General features: G+C 31.0%; 1 protein-coding gene across 1 annotated transcript; it reads right to left on the reverse strand.

Moving 5' to 3' along the window:
- Positions 1 to 6,601: 6,601 nt before the first annotated feature.
- Positions 6,602 to 16,892, reverse strand: LOC136988419 (transcription factor Sox-9-A-like). Its single transcript, XM_067286263.1, has 4 exons — positions 16,597 to 16,892; positions 7,818 to 7,994; positions 7,608 to 7,735; positions 6,602 to 7,531 (listed from the first exon to the last, which is right to left on the reverse strand). Exons 1-4 carry the CDS (start codon positions 16,842 to 16,844, stop codon positions 7,119 to 7,121), a joined length of 966 nt encoding a protein of 321 aa, XP_067142364.1. The 5' UTR covers positions 16,845 to 16,892; the 3' UTR covers positions 6,602 to 7,118.
- Positions 16,893 to 19,036: the final 2,144 nt, after the last annotated feature.

The raw sequence follows: 19,036 nt of genomic DNA on the forward strand, positions 1-19,036 counted from the left end.
AGCATAAAAATTCAGGCGAGTGTAAATAATAAATATAAATATACACTTCCCTGTATTTAAAAGAAAAATTCAATTTAGAATCGAATTTACTCGTGATCAGATTTGTTTTTTTTAAATTCAAACAAGAGACGAGACTCGTAATTGGTGGATTAAACATTACGTCACTTATAATTTCAATTAAAATGCGTACTTATTAAATCGATCTTTTAATAAATTTTAATCAAAATAAGATATGAAAATTGAAAAAATTAAACGATTAGATTTCGATAATTATAAAAAATTTTCTTCTTTGCTCACGTGAACGGGAATATTTTAAGAAGAAATTGGAGGATTTTTTTTGTTTTTTTTTTTTTTTTTTGCTGAAGTCTGTGTAAGTCGGAACGCTTTTTACTTCTTACTTCCCCCCTCTGTCCATAAAAAGCGACGAGTTTGATGTGTTCTCCCCACATCGGTGTTGCTCCCATGGAAGTCGCTGCGCTTGTGAAATTCTCGGAAAAACGACCTTGAACGAGTTCACTGACCTCCAGTTGCTCCCCCTGACGGAAACGTTTGGCAAAAGGCACATGACATCTATTAAGTATTTCCTGTCTGAGTATATAGGATTGTTCCTACATTTTTCTCCTGCATGGGATACGCCATGCTAATTTGGAAGCAAATTATATATTTTTTCCCCCTTCATATGGCTTTAATTATATTGAAAAAAAAAGTAATTATTCAACGCGACGGTATCGAATGAACATTTTTTAATATAATAATTTGATAAAAATCATATATAAAAATAATAATTCCGTACTATTCAATGTTTAAAATATATTTTAAAATAATTTTGAGATTATATATAAAATATATATATATATATATATATATATATAAATAAATAATAACGAATAAAAATAATTATTTTTATTTAAAAAAAAAATAATAATTGTGTGTATGAAATTGTTTTGTTTTGTTACGTCTAGATGGCAGCACTATAACTTATAGCTACGAAATCTGTGACATTATCAGATTTACTGTCATTATTGAGAGAAAGAACAAGCTGTTTATTGTCGTAAAAATCGTGTTTAAATCGTAAAAAATCCAAAATTTAGTAAAAAGTTTACAAATATTTATTTATTTATTTTTATTAGAATTTTTAATCAATTATTCGTGTATGAAAAGTGTCATACAGCTACTAAAATTAACCGTACCAAAAAATAAGAAGATAAAACTATTAATAGCTTAAGATAAAAGCTTTATAATGCTTGCAAATGATATTCTAAAAGCTTACAAGAGAATATATATATATGAATAATAAAAGTTTATGTTAATGGTGCTCCTGTTGACTTCCTAATAATGATTGCTGAATGGGATATATAAAGAGCTGTTGTCCGGTTCGTTCCGCCTAGTTTAAGTTAATTTAATACAATATTTAAATGTAAATATAAGCATAACACGGTTAATAGATTTAAATTGTGTAAGTAATTTAAATTCTATTAAGTATCGAATTTTACAGATAGTTAATTTCTTCCACGCTAGATGGCGCAACGGTAAAGTATTATTATCATTTTGATTCGGGCGCCATCTTGTAAAGGCCTGATCATGGTCTGAAAAATCAAGTTTTTTTTTTTTTTTTGCTTTTAAACTGTAAAGAATTCAGTTTTATATATAGAATAGCGCGATAAAATTCTTATCTGGTCGTTATTTTTAGTTATCTTCTGGAATATATATATATATGTTTTTTTATTGTTGTTTTTACCATTGTGTATTGGAATCACCGCACCAGTTGGCCGTTGCATCAGATATCTTCGAAAGTTTTCGAGTAGAGAATGGTACGAATGATCACCGGTAGAGGCGTATTACATAATTGTCACCTGCAAACTCCTTCCTAGTCATTGACTAAAAGATTAAGAGTTGCATTTCTTCAGTCTACCTCTTTCTAGATAACGTAATAAGATGGTGAACTATGTTGAAAGCTCAAATCTACTTGTTCGTTATCTGATCTGGGAAGACAGCTGTGTTTTCATAACATTGATCACAGTCAGTGACAGGATAATATGACTAGGAAAGGTTGTTTCGTATACTTAAAGTTCACTCTACCCTTATATACTGTCTAGTAGAATTATTTAAATATTTCTCTTTTGGGGTAGATTCAACAGACATAACTCACTCACTATACTCGCTGAGGGTTTTTTCGTGTCGCCTTTAGTGTAAGATGATAACTCTACGGAGATGCAGATCCGCTGTCTTGTGGTGCCATTGCGTCACAACCACTTCAACTATCGAAAAGGTCAATCCTTTGACGTCACCGTGTCAAGTCCCGGATGAGAAGTTGAGAACTTATACACGTATTTGTACGATCGAAAAATATCCATAATTGTAAATAAATATCGATTTTTCGCTTAATTTAGAAGTGAGGAATTCGGTGTAAAAAAGAACAAACAAACAAGGAAGATGTCGCATGCATCCAGTTTGCATATTTATGCCATATTTGGTATAGTTTTTTTTTTCCTTCTTCTTTCTTAAACTAGACGTTGGCACGTTTGAGACTTTAAAGAGTGCCGATTTAATGGAATTTTACAAGTCGATTCTGCTTCTGTAATGAAGATCTGCTTCTTAATTAATAGAAGAACTCATTATAGCAGTTAAAAAAAGTGTCCTTACATTATCTAAAATAGAGTAAAATATTAGTTTTCTTGTAGATAACTTTCTGCAAAATCTCAATTATCCACATGGTTTATAATTTTAAATTATGAAGTAATAATGTAGCCTGGGGTAATGAGATTGTGTGTATATACATTCAATAAAGAAATATAAGAGTTTTTGAAGTAGAAACTCATTTATTTACTGTTAGCAATATCTTAACAATCCTAACCACTGTTTATTTTATTATTCCGTCTGAACGCAAAGATATTTAATATAAAACTCTGAGAAGGGGGAGAAAAAAAAACCAGAAAGATCTCATTAAGCTACTTTTTGCCTTTAGGTGAGGCAACGTTACTACCTATGCACTCAAACCACATCAAAGCACCGACTAACACTACACAACGAACTACAAGAGAGATTTATAGCCGCAGCACAGGTCGATCCATAACTGGGAACATTCCGACATCAGCATTTTAATGTTATGAATCCACCGGAGTAAATGGACACACACACACACACACAAAAATAAACGAATGTTTTCAATTCTACAATGGTATAAATCTTTGAGAATTTTTACTTAAAATCCCCGTTTTCTCGAGTTATTTACCAATTACGTAACTGAATAAGGGGATTGTGGTGATCGTTACGTCAGCGCGGATAGTCACGTGACGTCTTCACCCCCGCACCTCTTACGGGTGTGGTCGTAAGGAAAACGATCTATCCAGTTTTAAGGTCGTCGACATTTCATGTTCTTGGAAGGAGTTTGGCTTATTAGAGAAGCCATGTGAGGCTTTTTTTTTACATGTTTAGCTTTTATCAACAATCTATCGCTGGCTCCTTATATCCTATGTAAACTTTGAAATAATGAAAGAAATAAATGCAGAAATTTTCCCGAGATTTTATTTCTCTTTTCCAAATTTATGAAGGACTTCATTGCAATGGATGACAATCGTCGCCATCGTCAGTTTCGTTTTAGAAAATGTAAAATATATATCTCGCCCTTGAGTGTAGTGTTTATATATCAGTAACATACTAAAATGTTTACACATTGTTTGCAGTTAACATAGTTTTAGAGAAGTGAAGAGAACAATTGACAAGAACTTTAGGACAAGTGTGGATCAAGTGGTATGCATACCACAGTTTAGTGGTTCTGACTCCATTTTACTTTACTAAGAACTGCTCAAAACTTAGTCATAAACTAGCGAGGTAAGTTGAATTTTGTTTCATGGTCTCCCGACGTTCCTCCTGCTGCTCTCACCTCCCCACAAAAGAGCGCATTATTTAATGGCAGTTCCTATACTCTAACGCTTGCGAGTGATGTTTTAGAAAGGTCTAAATTTACGTGTGACACTCGGTCCTTTATTAAGATTTCAAGGTTTTGCGGCGTGAAACCCGGTTATATAGACTTGTACTACGCTAGTTTTGTTATGCGGTGATGAAACTCGAGATGAAACCTTTACTAAATGTAGTTCTTCAGCTTTTAATCTGTTAAGAAATGAAAAATTGGTGTTACGTAGTTACGGATTATGTTTTAGAAATTACAGAGAGAACTTACTGTATAATTTTAAGTAGGAATTATTCTTATCTTGAATCAGGAACTACGCTACGAATAAGCGATCACGAAAAATCTTAACACGCTTCGACCGAAATATTTATAGAACTTTATGTAAATGAAATCTACGGTGTTTAAAATATATTCCAGATTTAACTCGCGATAAATTAAAAAATACTTAAAATATTTTAATATATACCAATATATTTCTAAAGATTCCTAAATATTTTATAGATAATTTACTATTTTTCTTATATAATAGAAGCACCCCCAAAATAATAATAATAATAATAATAATAATAAAAGTTATACAATATAATACCCGAACGCCATCTCGTGTCTTTTATCGAAAACCTAAAGTAACCAAGGTCATATAATACTGAGATAATCCAGCAAAAGAGACATTTTTGATTATCCGGATGCTTGACCTTAATGGAATTATGTTTATCTTGTTTATGTAAATATCAATCAAAAAATATATTTAATTGTGTTATAGGGTCACGGACGTTGTTAAAATTCAGTGAGTTTCTTAAACAGAAATTCCGAATTTCAAGGATAATTACTTGGCAGCGTAATAAAAACCCATTTTATTTAATAGACTTCCGCTTGAATTTTGAATAAATTAATACAAGAATTCTATCGAAGAAATTGGCACAAAAATTATTATATTAAAGAAGAAGAAGAAGAAAAGGGGGAAGAAAATAATAATAATAATAATAATAATAAAGCAATGGAAGAAACGAAGAATGGAATATATTTATATGAAGATTCTTAGACAAAACTGGTTTTCACAATGATTTTCCAGATGGTTATGATATCTGAGATCATTGTGAAAGCTGATTTTGTTGTCGTTTCGTCGTTTTCACCAAGATTTATTATTGATAAAGAAGGTAACAAGTCTAGGTAAGTTGCTAAATTTATCTTTAAACTATAAAAAAAAAAATCTATTTTTAACCGTAAAAAATTAGAAGAAATTACTTAAAAACATCGTTAAAATTTCTATAAACATTCCAAATTTTTTACTATTAAAAAAAGATATCTTCTCATTGCTTATATTTTAAAAATATATAATTAGTACTTACCCCGTTGCAATTAGTCGACGGTTAATTTAATTTTTTTTATTTTTTTTTCTATTGATAAATGGGGTAAATATATATATATATATAATATATGGTTTACATGCGGTAAAGTCAACAGATTAACCATGGTGTTGTTGTAGGCTCTCTTCCAGATGTTGTATGAGAAGAGAAAATTTTTGGAAAGTTGCTGTTAAGAAAAAAAAAAAGATTTGTATCTTATGTTTATTTAGTATTTTGCCTGTAATTTAGTCCAACTGTCGAGGTCACATGTACGAGGCAGTCATTATGTACAATTACTACGAATTTGTAACAATTGTGTACGTACAAGAACATCTTTCCTTACTCAATTTAAAGAAAAATTTCCGGTCTTCTACGTTTTTTTGACGATTTACTTCCTCCATGTTTTCTATCTTTTACATTAAGTACATTTCTCTTATCTATGTTTGTGGGATGTTTGTTTGTAAACAGAAAAACATACATCATGATCATGGTTTCTTCCACATTAAACATGCGACGTAAACATTATAACGCGTCAAATATATATTTAGCTCAATTCCGAATCATCAGAATTACACTTAAGACAAGTGTTTATATCAAATTTTCGCTCCTGAAATGGTTGTTTTTTTTTTTAGAAAAAAAAATCTAATAATTTTTGTGCTCACGCTTGACCTCATACGATAGTTACGTTTCTGGTCACGAACCCGAATACTTGGTAAGTTCTCAATTTTTCTACCTCTAGCACCCTTATACTAGCGATAATTAACGTGATTCGTGGTAAGATAATGTTCCAGCTTGTGTTTCCATTACTTATATACCCGTGTTCCTGTGTAAATTACGAAAATCTGTGAAGAAACAAGCGTAAGTTTATCTATAAAAGCAGATGCCGATCGCCATTTTTTTTTTATTACTTTACTCATTAGAAACATCTTTTCTCGTGTTACAACAAGCAAAAATAAAGTTTTAGACGGTTATTTTTTTTTAAATCAAACTTTTTGTAAACTGTTATAGTTACATATGATATAAAGCGCAATTTACCATTTAAAAAAAATGGGACGTTAAATCATTTTGTTCTCCTATTCACCGTATATAAGTTGATATATGTGGAACGACAGTTTTGCATCTGTTGTCGGAGGAAGGGACCCTCTCTCTCTCTATCGTAAATGCTATTCCGCATTCGAACAGTTACTAACATAGTAACAACCCGAGGTAGGGAACGTTACTACTAAGAAACCAATCTCTTTTATTTATAATTGGGCTGTCAAAGTTGGATTTTTTTTTCTGTTTTATTTTATTTATTTTTTCCAAGTTTAAAAGTCGATTTTTAAAGAAATTACTATATATGGAATAATAGTTAAGGGTGTATTTTTATTTACGAAGCAGTCGTTTGTTTGATGTCATACGAAGTTACCATACAATTGAGTCGTTTGTTCTCAGCCGCCATGTGTAATCTCATCCGAGCAGCTACTGTAAATCTATCCTTCGCTACATCATGACCTTCTACTTTTTTCCCTTTTGTGTTTCTGTCGGTGACTTATCGCACTCTGATGAGACCTCTTGCTGTAGTTAGATTCCAGATAGTCGAAGGTGACTGGCATGTTCCTTATTCTTAAATTACTATCTCAGATAAAGAATAAATGTGAGAAAATAGATTTTATTTACAGAATTGATTCTATACATATTTACGTGGTTAACACTTTAAAAAAAAAAGAAAACCATATATAATTTTTTTATGTAGCAAACTAGCATTTACTAATTAGTCGTATAAATGTATGATACATACCTACATAGTATAAAAGTTAAAAATTTGAACTGTTCGGTTTTTAAAATATAGATAAAGCTTACAATTCCGTCGTCGTCGTGTATCACCATTGGTCGCAATATCCGTTTTTTTGATAAGATTGGTAATTTTGGTCAGAATAATAACTGTAATAAGCTTGCTGATTGGCGTATTCGTTGTATACAGAATGGGTATTTGACCTGGACGACCTAGTCAGGTCATAATACTTGGTTGACTGTAGATTGTCCTTTGGTTCGGAGGCCAACGGCTCGTTGATGGAAGAAGGATCCAACTTAGAAGATGAGAAACGATAGCCATTAGGTTCCGAGCCATTTGTAAATGGTGGAAGATACCATCCCGACCAGTTAGCTGTCGATCTGTATGTCTGCGATGGAAGATACTGATCCAATTCGTCTAAGCAATCTACGGCTTCGCTCGTTAATTGACCGACATCAACGTGGCTGAAATCTATCGGATGGTTGTGGTTGGATGTTTCCGCTGGAAATTTGTAAAATATTATAAGAATTCTCGATGATTTAAATTAGAAATCGTGTTTATGGAGTATATTTTTTACCCGGTTTAGCTATAGAAGTTCTCTGTTTTTCGTTAGAGTTTGAAATTTCTGTCTGCTTCGGTGTAGTCGGAGGCGTTGGTGGACTAGTTGGATGGACTTCGTTATCTGATTTGCTCGATTTTAGGCATCTAAAAAAAGGGTGTTTATTTCTAATTTGACGAAAGTACATTCGATCTAGTGAAGTTACTTTTTAAATTGTCCCGGGCCTACCTAAAAATAACAGTTGCTCCTTGCACTTGAGACGAAGGTGCAGACGGACGGATTCGATCAGATTTTTGCTTTCTGCGCCTCGGTTGATACTTATAATCTGGATGTTCGCTTTTATGTACCACTCTTAATCTCTCAGCTTCCTCCAGGAAAGGTTTCTTCTCTTCCTCCCCCAGCAACCTGAGAATAAAATCGATTTTAATTAACGTTTCTTTTGAGGGAATGTCACTTCAAAGCTAGAAGGGTTTGTATAGAGACATAGTGATGTGTACCTGCATTTGAAGCAATGGAAGAAGGAATGTGGCCATACTTACAAAATCCTTAGCCATCGTCGGTATAATGTTAAATATTCTTCAGCCATAAAACGTGCAAAACATACCAGTGGAGTGGGTTGGTGACAGAAATACCTCCCCACATAACAGGAACGGCTCGGTAATGTCTTGGAACAGATGGAAGTCTATTTACAACACATTTCCTGTTCTTTTACTTCTCTCTAATTCAGCTTAATGTTTTTCTCTAAGATTTTGAATTTCGTGCTCATTATGCCATTTAGAGGATGAACTTTCTCAGTTAAGATTGATGATTATTTTTAAGATTAATGCTCGTAACAAACATTACATATAAAAGAATGTTTAAATTCTTAAACTTTATGTGTCTTTTTCGTGGATTTTTTCTTTTTTTTATAAAAGGACATGTGCCGATTTAATTTTTCCTACTTTTTGACTAAATCTGAAGCGTACAGAGTAGAAAATTAAAGTAAATACACGCGAAAAAAAAAATTATATCGACCTTTGAACCCATTGTTTTCGGATAATTACTCATCAAAAGAACCTAAATATGTCAGAATCTACCTAAAGGGAGTGTAATTATATGAACCTAAGGCTACTAAACAGTACTTAGACATCCTAATAAGTTTACGTAAACTTCAAACAATTCAGAAAATTTATCTGAATTAATCAAGCACACGTCCAACGCCCTACATCTATATAATTCTACTATCAAAGGCCCTCTTATTGTGCAAAAAAAATTAGGGTTTTTCGAGTTATTTAGGACAAGAAAATATTTAAAAATTTAGCTTTTATGTCTTGAAAACTGAAATTAATCAAATTTCAAGCTTTCATTTTCTCTTTTTTATGTCTTTTATGACCCAAAGAAGTATGTCTGATTATAATTTTAAGCGGTGTTATGATTATTATACTCGTAAATCCACGATGTTTACCTCAAATATAAGAAAAATGTAGGCTTTTATTTATTTGGATTTAATAAAATTCGGAGAATTTTATTTTATTTTTTCACTTGTGAAATCGTAAATTTAAAATGTTATACATGAAGTAATAATACAAAACTGTACGGGTGTATAGCGATCGAGTTTCTATGTGACCATATGTTTGAACACGTGAAAACTTCAATGTAGGTCTAGTCTTATCAGTAAATCCAGTACTTTCTATCGAAGAGAAGTAAATTTAATTAAAGTTTTCTCGTGTGAAGAGGCCAGGACCTTTCAGATTCAAAAATTATTATTTAAAAAATATAACACTAAGTTTGCCAAAAAAAACAAGTAAAGGTTTTGTTTTATTAATACACAAGAAATGCAATTCGTAACAAATGATCTTGAAGGCCCCCGTGAATGTCGGGCCACAAAGATAATTGTTTTTTTTCTTTTTCGTGAATCCTCTCTTATGAGGAGACAGAAGGATCTCTCACAAGGGAATTCAGTGTTAATAGGCCTTTTCACAATAGGATCGAATGACAAGATCTTCAATATCATCATCTTCTGTAGCCCACCGAAGAAAAGATTTGAAAAAAAGAGAGAAAGAAGAAATGGATTGCAGAAATTATGTTTCTGGCAACCATTCAACCGGTTCCTAATAATATCTAAAATAGTTTTATGTCATTTTGTTACAAAAATTTACTCAGATTACATCACATCTTTTCGATCTTAGAATTTTAATTCTTCTTTACTTAAGTCTCTAACGAGGATGGTTTTTTTTTCCTCCTCCTCCTTTGCATGAAGTCCTCTTTGAGAAGTAATGGGTTACGTCTAATTTTAATTAAGAATTATGTGGATATTTAATGTTCATGTACTTAAATGGTGAGCGAATTGACGTTAAGTAAATTAATTTTAACATTTTTGTGGTAGTTTATCTTATTTTTGGCACATAACAGAGACTCGAAATATGAAAAGAATCCTTGAAAAAGTATAGTTTCAGAACGAAATGTGCAATTTTAATAATGTTTACGGCAGTTATTCCTGATAAAAATTACCTTGTTTTTTATGTGTTTAGCTAGAAAATTTGACACTGAAAACATTTCTATTTGTCTTTTATAACCTTATTTGAGAGTTTTCTTTTTTTAAATTCTGGGATTAAGTGAGATAATTTACAAGAGAGCCGATGAGTAGTGATGACAGACATTATCATTGATCTAATAATGCAGCGATATGAAGGGTCACGTTGAAAGTTATGGTGCCAGAAATCTGGAAGCCGCGATTATTGTGGGAATTGCTGTTTACGATCCTATTTGTCTTTCAGGTAAGTACCCACGATAAACAGTACTAAAATAGGAATGAGGCAACACCTATTTATTGTTATTATTATTATTATTTTTTTAATAAAAGAAAAGGGGTGAAATATCCGAAATATTATTCGGTTGTACATTTATTTATACAGTCGTTATAGATTCGAAAAGTGTGGTTGAGTCATCATTGCCAAGCTGCCACTCACCACCTCGATTTTGGCCCTAATTACCCAACCTTTCTTTACATTTAAGAGGATAAGCCATTAATTTCTATCCCCATCAGAACAAACCGAGGTTAGATTTAGAAACAATTTTTTTCCAAAAGAAATCTATCAAGGCACAAATAACCCTTCGGATGAATCACTAAAGATAAAGCGTTGCAGTCATTTGGCAAACCATCCCCCACGTTGTATTATTTGATATATTAACCTTAGTCAATTGCAGTCGTCTGATATATATGATGTTACGGTGGCACATATATTTATAAGTATTTACAAGAGATCGTTGTTTCTAGTGGATTTGGCATAGGCGATTTTCAGAATGAGTTTATATATTTGGAGATTCGAGACTCCCATATATCAAAACCCCGTACGAGCAAAAAGAAAAAGAAAAAATAATCACTATCTGCGATTTGGCAAAGGGTTAATGTTTTAATAAGCATCCACCTACTGTATTTTCGGACTCTTTAAAGACACGGAAATATTAATTTCCATCCAAAAATTTATTTAGGGAACCACAAGACTGAGAGAGAGAGAGGGGGGGAAGAGTAAACCCACAAATCCTATTTACTCGAAGTCTGATGAGGAGAGAAATGTTCCAAAAATAAAAATTACAATATTAATAGTAGCTTGTGGGAAAAGGTAACTTCAATGATGTCTACTGGTAGATTTTCGTGTAATCTTTTTTTAAGTTTTTATCTATAAAAATATACAGAAGTATCGCATGTCTTAAAGGTCTTTCGCAAATTTTGTTATGCATAAAAATAACTAAACGCCAACACGTTTTTTGAATAATATATTCATGCATCTTATTCAAAACTTTTTCCTTTTTTTCTCTCCCCTCCATTAGAAGATGAAACGTGTACTAAAACTCCAAATTAATTTAAAAATATACAAGAAAATATATCATTTTTTCTTATTCTGTTTACTGTAAACAGTGTTAATTTTCTATTCGAGCCTTCTTTTAACTAAGTTTTATAGTTTTAAATAGGTTCAAATTTATAATTTTCTTACAAAAAAAAGCTTAAAAAATAAAATAAATATGCTTCAATTATAAAATTAACTCTTATAATTTAAAAAATGACAGTAAATAATTCAAAAATTGATAGTCATTCCAAGCTTTTTCCCCCTGTTTAATGTATGTATAAACTTATTAATTTCATGAACTAGAGCTGTATAAGGATGTTTAAAATGTTCAAAATATATTTTACAGTATAATAAATAATAAAAATTCATCTAAATATCAATTTTTATGACATAAAACTACGAAGACAGCATAAAAGAATCTGCTGATTCCGAGGCTTCTTGGCACAAGACCAGGTAATTCTCTTCTCGGATGTACCCATTTCGTCACCCGTCCATCACACTGTCAGTAGCAAAACGTGTGTTTAACTGTCCTCCGGCGTATCCCATGTGAGATATTGGTTTTTGACGTGATGGAAGACTTGTATATTGGTTAGAAGACTTGTATGTGTGTGGTTTGGGTAATATGTTAAAGCGCTGTCAAGTTGGCCGTTACCACAATGTTAACGTCAATTCACCGTTGTTTTTTTTTCTTTTTTTCTACATCCCATAAAATAATAACAACAACATTTACTTAATTATTTTATGCAGATTATAAAATATAAATCAAGAAAATTTATAAATTTTATAATAATTAATACGTCGTAAAGGGTTGTAGTAGAGTTTAAGAGTTAAACAACCTTCAACTGAAGCCTGCATAATAAGTCACGAATGGGACATACGTGTCGAAATGCAGACTGTAGGCCATTTAAAACTTTACAAATGCTCAGATTATAGGATTATTTTTTTCATTTTAAAGATATAAAACATTCTTTATGGCCCATACAAGAGCATTCTTTGTCTAGAACGTATTTTTTTTTTTTTTCCTCAGCAGGACATGTCCTTTTTTTTTAATCTGGAGCGTATTAGAATATTTGTTTATGGCCGGTAGAATGATTGTTGAATACAGGTTACAACAATACACGATTAGCAATTCTGGTCTGAATCTATATTAATCAGACTGTAATATATAAATTTTGTTTTATGAAGGGTGCAGATAGGTAGTTAGCACGTTTTATTTTTAATCCTGTAGAGTCTTATAGTTCAGGGGTGACGTACCGTAAAAATCCTTACATGGCAGGTCACGTGATATTAAATCTAATTCTATAGAAATTTTAGCACTCTTTTAAGTGTGAAATATTACTATTAATCAATCATGCGAAAGAAAAGTCATTCTAAGAAAAGTTTCTGAACTGTACGCGCGATTAAACTTTACACGCATCACAAAAAGTGTGATTTTTGTCAAGTGTGAAACGTTCCACGGTTCACAGGAATGTAATATTTATATACAGTATTTATAATATCTTTAAAAAGTTCATCTTTTCTAAGATGTTAAAAGAAGAAAAGCGCTAGGAGCTAAGCAAGAAAGCAGCATTAAGCGCTAAATAAGAAGGAAGAGTAAAACACTATGTATGAAGGAAGTGCTAAGCACTAAGTGAGAAAGAAGCGCTCTTTAAAACCCGCTATTGAATTTGAGAAAAAAAAGGGTGGGGGGGAAAGAGAGAGAAGAAAACGTTTTTGGTGGTCTCCGCCTTATCTTCATAATAAGCTGTGTAGTTTACTATTAGACAAGAAATGATAATTATAAGATAAACCGGCGCCTGTCTTAATGGCGTCAGATACACTGATAGACGTATCCACTCATGTTGACACACGAAGGACCGTCTGAGTTATGCTGTTTTTTTTACATTCTTATTTTTTAATTTGTTTTTTAGTCTTAAACTTTGCCGCTTTTCAAAAGGAGACTCAAATCAAACGGTGTTGAAAGACAGAAATATGGATGAGAATCAAGTTTTAATCTGCTGAAAGTTTATACTCGTAAGTTGCTCTATAAACTAGTAACGGGGTTAGATTCTTTTTTTACTACAAAAAATATATATATAAATAATTTATGGCTATCTTATTTGCGGTGCCCTCTTGTTAGATTATTTACGACTTACAGCTGGTTATTTTACCAACAAATATTTGATATTTTGTTTATATAATATCGAGAGACTTAAGCTGGTATGTAAGAGGCTTTACCTGCTTTACTTTATTCATTTTTTGGTAAGAAGATATGTATGTGTTGTCGAATATAGAGACGTCTCACTAACAGAATGGTGTTTTTTATTTATAAATATTTAATAGACGAGGAATATCGTGTTCAGTAGAGAGAAAGAAACACATAGATACGCTATTAGACTATACAGAAGGTGGAATAAAGGACATAGATGAGGGATATCGTGCGAAAGAGAAGCCCATAGACAAGCCGTATAGAGAAAGCAAAGATAAAAGAATAATTTTATTGTATAATATGTGATACCGTGCTTAGTGAAAGAATATTCTGCCGTCTTCGATGTATCTATGTGCTTCGTTTCCTTCACAGACCACGATCTCTCTTATCTATCGCCTATTATACAATAAAATGCCATTCTTTTCACCTTTGATGTCTCTATATGGGTTTCTTTTCATGACTGAACACGACATCTCTCATCTGTTAAATAATATGCAGCAAAAACATTCTGCCATCTTCGATCAATCTGTTTTTGTTGTATATTATTTAACAGATGAGGGATGTCGTGTTCAGTCATAAAAAGAAGACCATTAAACACTATATAGAGACAATAATGTTACTTTTTCTCCCATTGTATAGCATGTAATATATAAAAGAAGTTATGTTAAGTAGAGAGAAAGAAACGTATAGAAAATCTATTAGACATTATATAGAGATATCAAATATGGCAAAATGTCTTTTATTGTTTAATATTTAACAGATGAAGGATGTCGTGTTCAGTAAAGAGAAGGAAGCAGATCGACAAAGGAGCCGAACTTTGTTTCGAAGCGTTGAAACAAGTTTCAACAAGGCAAGCATTTCACGCATCACGCACGAACAACTTTGCTTCTTTTCCCCATATCCTAATGCTCATTGTTTTCCCCCCTTCAGTTAATATCGAAGCCACTGAGGAAAGACTGCTCTTGACTGTTGAAATCGTCCTATTAGGAACACTAGCTGCTCTTTAAACTTAGATATAATTGAGACGTATGTATGAATACATTATACTTTTAAACGAGTTATATGGATCATTATACGAAAGGATCATTTCTTACTCTATAGACAGCATTTTCTTCAAAAATTATGCTTATTTTCTGGTTAAAATATTTCTAAATTTATTAAATATGATCATTTTAAGTTTCTTTATATAGTTGTTTACTGTTTAAAGAATGGGATAATGCAATTAAATATAAATAATAGATGATTTAAAGAATAAAATTTATTTGTATTTTCATTTAATTTGCTTTATTTATAAAAAAAATCAATCAATTTTCACGCTTTATTATTATAAAACAATTGAAGGATAAAGAGGAATTGAAAGTAAAAGGAAAGTACAAATAAAAACCTGTTTAACAATTAAATTTTCTATTGTTATAAATATCTACAGATTAAATACATATAAAGAAATATTTTCAAAAGATTTTATTATAAATGATAATTAATTATTAAAAATAACCAAAATTTAATGCCTGTAGTCGTAAGTTGATATTCAGGCCCTATTACAATAAGGTCATTTGTTCCTGTATAGGGCCTGAATACTTTGTAATAATGAGGTCTTGCTTCAAAAAATTTATCAAAAATTACTCATTCTATGGAATTTCTTGTACATTAAAAGGAAAAAATCTTTATTTTAATCAATTTTATAGTATTTTTTTTATATGATAAGACCTTAGATAGGTAAATAACAGGCCCCTCTACTTCTAAGAAGCTCGGTTATAATAGAATAATTTATTGAATTATAATGATGTTAATTTTAATTATTTCTTATTAATAGGTCTAAAATAATTTAAGTAATTAATTCTTATAAAATTAATAATAATAATTTTAAGCGAAAATATTTTACAATATTAATTTATATCCTCAATATAAAAATAATTTAAAAAATTATTTATTACGTGTTATAAGTAAATTTTATTCAGAATTTATTAGGCATTAAAAAGCCTTAGATATTAATTAAAAAAGGGGATATTTTTAATTAAGTTTTAGGCATTAATTAATTAAAAAATAGGATTTAAAACCAGATATTAAGTTAACTTGTTGAGCTATTACTACTTTATCGTTATCAGTAATAGGCATTTATCAGTTAATCCTGATTACCTATCGATGTCCTTCCTGGTTTATTAATTCAGATAAACTGTACCATCCTGAAGAGGATATTTTTCAATACTATAAGCTAAGAAAGTTAAGCAGGTTCCTAATAATAGGTTTAATACGCAGTGTAAGGATTTTAGGGGGAAAAATCTAGTTGGATCCTTCAGTAAGAGCCTTCTATAAATGATACAAATGAAAATAAGGCTCAGATGCATTCTCTAAACTGAATGAACTTGAAGCTAATTAATTAATGTTCCTTTATGAAGTGCAAGTATATTCATTAGAAATTTTGAAATTATGCATTTAAATTGGGTTAAAATTGTGTTTATCCGATGTTTATATGCTTATTATTTAATTCTGTATAGAGCATACAAGTTATAATTTATATTTAAATGTTTAAATTGTTTAATATATTAATGCTAGATGTAATTGTTACGTGAGTACTCTGTTCTTATCTGCAGAATCAGGCTAATTTAAACAGTTTTTTCCCCCTCCAAATTTCACAATATTTATCGTATAATTATGGTATTTTAAGCCCACTATAGGTAATTTAATAGTTTTTTAAAATATATTTTCTGGGAATTCAGAGTTTCTAAGTATTGTTCAAAGTGTTTAGAGCTGGAAATCTTTACCCGAAATTGCGAATAATTTAAAATGCATCTTTAATACATTTCCTGCTTTAAATATGCACAGATACTGGCCATATAAACAAATAATACTCTAAGGGAGAAGGAAATAAACGTACCCTGTACTTAAAAAAAATAAAAATACATTAAATTTCGGAATATATAATTAAGGTTAGACATGGGAGTAAGAGTTTGAAAAAAATTAATTATGGATATTTAGATAAGTGCTCGCTTACCTCCATAATTTTCCTAAAGTCTTACTCAACTCGGCATTATGTAGATGAGGGTATTGATCGGCCAGTTTCCTTCGTGCCGCTTGGGCCCATACCATAAAAGCATTCATGGGCCGTTTAATATGGGGTCTTCTTTTATCAGCATCATTGTGTCGGGTCGGAGGAGGGACGAGAGTCCAATCGTAACCCTTGAGGACCCGACTGACTGCATCGCATATATTTTCCCGACTGTCGTTACTCTCACGCGACATTTTCACTTATCTCTTCTCTAGTGGAGTGAGTGTGTCTCAGTGACCAAGAAGCGACTGTCCTACTCTCCTCCTTCCCAACACGCCCATTTACAGTATTGGGTACAGCCTATGCCATTCATGACGTAGTAGCAACACCTACCGATTCCTTATTTGAACCAATAGGTAGTTGTAAGTATTCGTGTCAGTGTGTTTTAATACGAGAATAATTTATTAAAGTTCCATTATTATTTTATTATTATCATTCGTAACGATGATAGATGTATGTATAGAAAACCAAATACGGGGTGTATAATAATTGTTTTAATTAAAACCGATTCTTGTCTTTGACATGATTTATTGATTTTTTTTTAATATATATATATATTATTATTATTTTGTTTTTTAACCTATCCTGACAGTCGTCCTTGTAAGCTATTGATGACATATTCTACTTTATACTTTCTAATAAACTTTCGGCAGCTGCACACTGGAATAGAATTACTCCAATCCAGAATACCCCTAGGCTCCTAATCATTAAGTGGAATCATTTAAACAATCTTCAACTTATTCCTTCATTAATGGAAATGATACATCTTTTAAGCTTATTATCCTGATTTTTCTCAGCTAGTTAATGCTTAAAATTACACATCCAGCCGTGAAAATTAAAGATTTAAGTCTATAATTAGACTTTTGAATAAATTCTAATATAAAAAAATATAATATTTAAGCTTATTTTTACTTAAAAAACGATCATTTAATAAGCTAAACCTTTAAAAAAATCATGTTTTTTTTTGGATCCTTTCCAATGGAATAATTTTAATCTATTGTTCTTGCTAGATAACCTGATGCAACTATTGACTTTGGATCTATTATTTACATAAAATGAACGAAATTTTTAATTAAAAATACACTTTAAATGATAGAAAAAAAGAAAAACAATTTAGTAAATGTCAATATATGAAAAATAGGCTAATTTTCTCAATATCCTTGAAAGATAAATTAAATTTTACATTATCGAAGGCTATTCTTTTAATATGGAAAATGTCCTCAATTAAAAATTTATATAGTGGATTTCCTCATATTATTTATAAAGGAAAATCTACATAGATTTTTTCTTTTTAAGATCATCAAGTAAGACTTTGATAATTAGAAATTCTTCGTTACGGTGTTATCGAGATATGCCATTTAGATAAGGCTATAAACTCGTATAGAACTCAAATTCGAGCCCATGTTTTTTTGCTTAATAAATAAGAAAATATTGATAAAAATGATTGTTTATTTTTTTAAAAGCGATCGAATTTTGACAAGATCTTTAACTCTATAATGGATGATACGTAATTCGATTCTGGAATAAAGGTAAATATGGCTTAAAAACTGTTAGTTGCTGTATAAATTTACGATCTCCCTTCTTATCAATGTTGATAATAAATAAAAATGTGATGAAAAGGATCTTTTGTTTGAAGTCCCGTAACTTAAAAGACGAAAAATGTCATCGATTTTGAAACTTCTGGTGAAAAAATTCTTGCCAAAACACTTCAGAAGCAAGTCGAGATTGTCATGTAAACAACCTCTTAAAGTAAGGGAAAAACTATATTTTATTCTGTCAAATGAAAGAAGTATACTCTTAGAAAAATTCCCTACAAATCATAGGGCCTAATGGTTAATTTGGAAATTTCAAAATTGTCTTAATATAGGCCTAAATCAATTTCCCAATGCTCTATCGCAGAGACATGAGAAAGTGGAATAGAAAATTAAATCTGATAATCTGCTGTTGTTTTAAATGTTTGAGTGATTCTACGGAAGTAAAATGGACCAGGAGATAAATAAATTTTGAAGGAATATAAGAAGAATTAGTAAAAAACAGGCGTCCAGATTATAATTTAAGATAGTCTTCTCGCGTGAAGAGAGCTCAAGTTTTTCTACCCCCTCGTCGTGTTGTTTTTATATATAATCAGGCAAAATTATTGTTTCATACGAGGGCTTCAATATGGAACAATTATCGAGGAAATTGAGGGCTACATTGAGGAAAAATGATAATTTTCTCCAAGGGCAGCCTGAAATACAACAATATAGGCTCAATTTAATTAGTTTATAAGTTATATTAATAGAAAATAAATGTTAAATTTCCAATAATACAGGAGCTAAAATATCAGCACATTAATTAAGTAAAGTGTCAAAGTAAAGCTTATGTAATAAATATACATTTTTAGTCA

Source organism: Centruroides vittatus, unplaced genomic scaffold (assembly GCF_030686945.1).
Source record: "Centruroides vittatus isolate TY-2023 unplaced genomic scaffold, ASM3068694v2 scaffold_3315, whole genome shotgun sequence".
Lineage (NCBI taxonomy): Eukaryota > Metazoa > Arthropoda > Arachnida > Scorpiones > Buthidae > Centruroides > Centruroides vittatus.

Bases quoted from the DNA above. Each gene is read 5' to 3' on its own strand.
- LOC136988419 (XM_067286263.1), bottom strand. From the start codon at position 16,844: ATGTCGCGTGAGAGTAACGACAGTCGGGAAAATATATGCGATGCAGTC. The intron at 7,995-16,596 runs GTAAGCGAGCAC...TTTTATTCTCAG, and splicing joins ACTTTAGGAAAATTATGGAG to GTTGCTGGGGGAGGAAGAGA. The intron at 7,736-7,817 runs GTAGGCCCGGGA...CCCTTTTTTTAG, and splicing joins GGAGCAACTGTTATTTTTAG to ATGCCTAAAATCGAGCAAAT.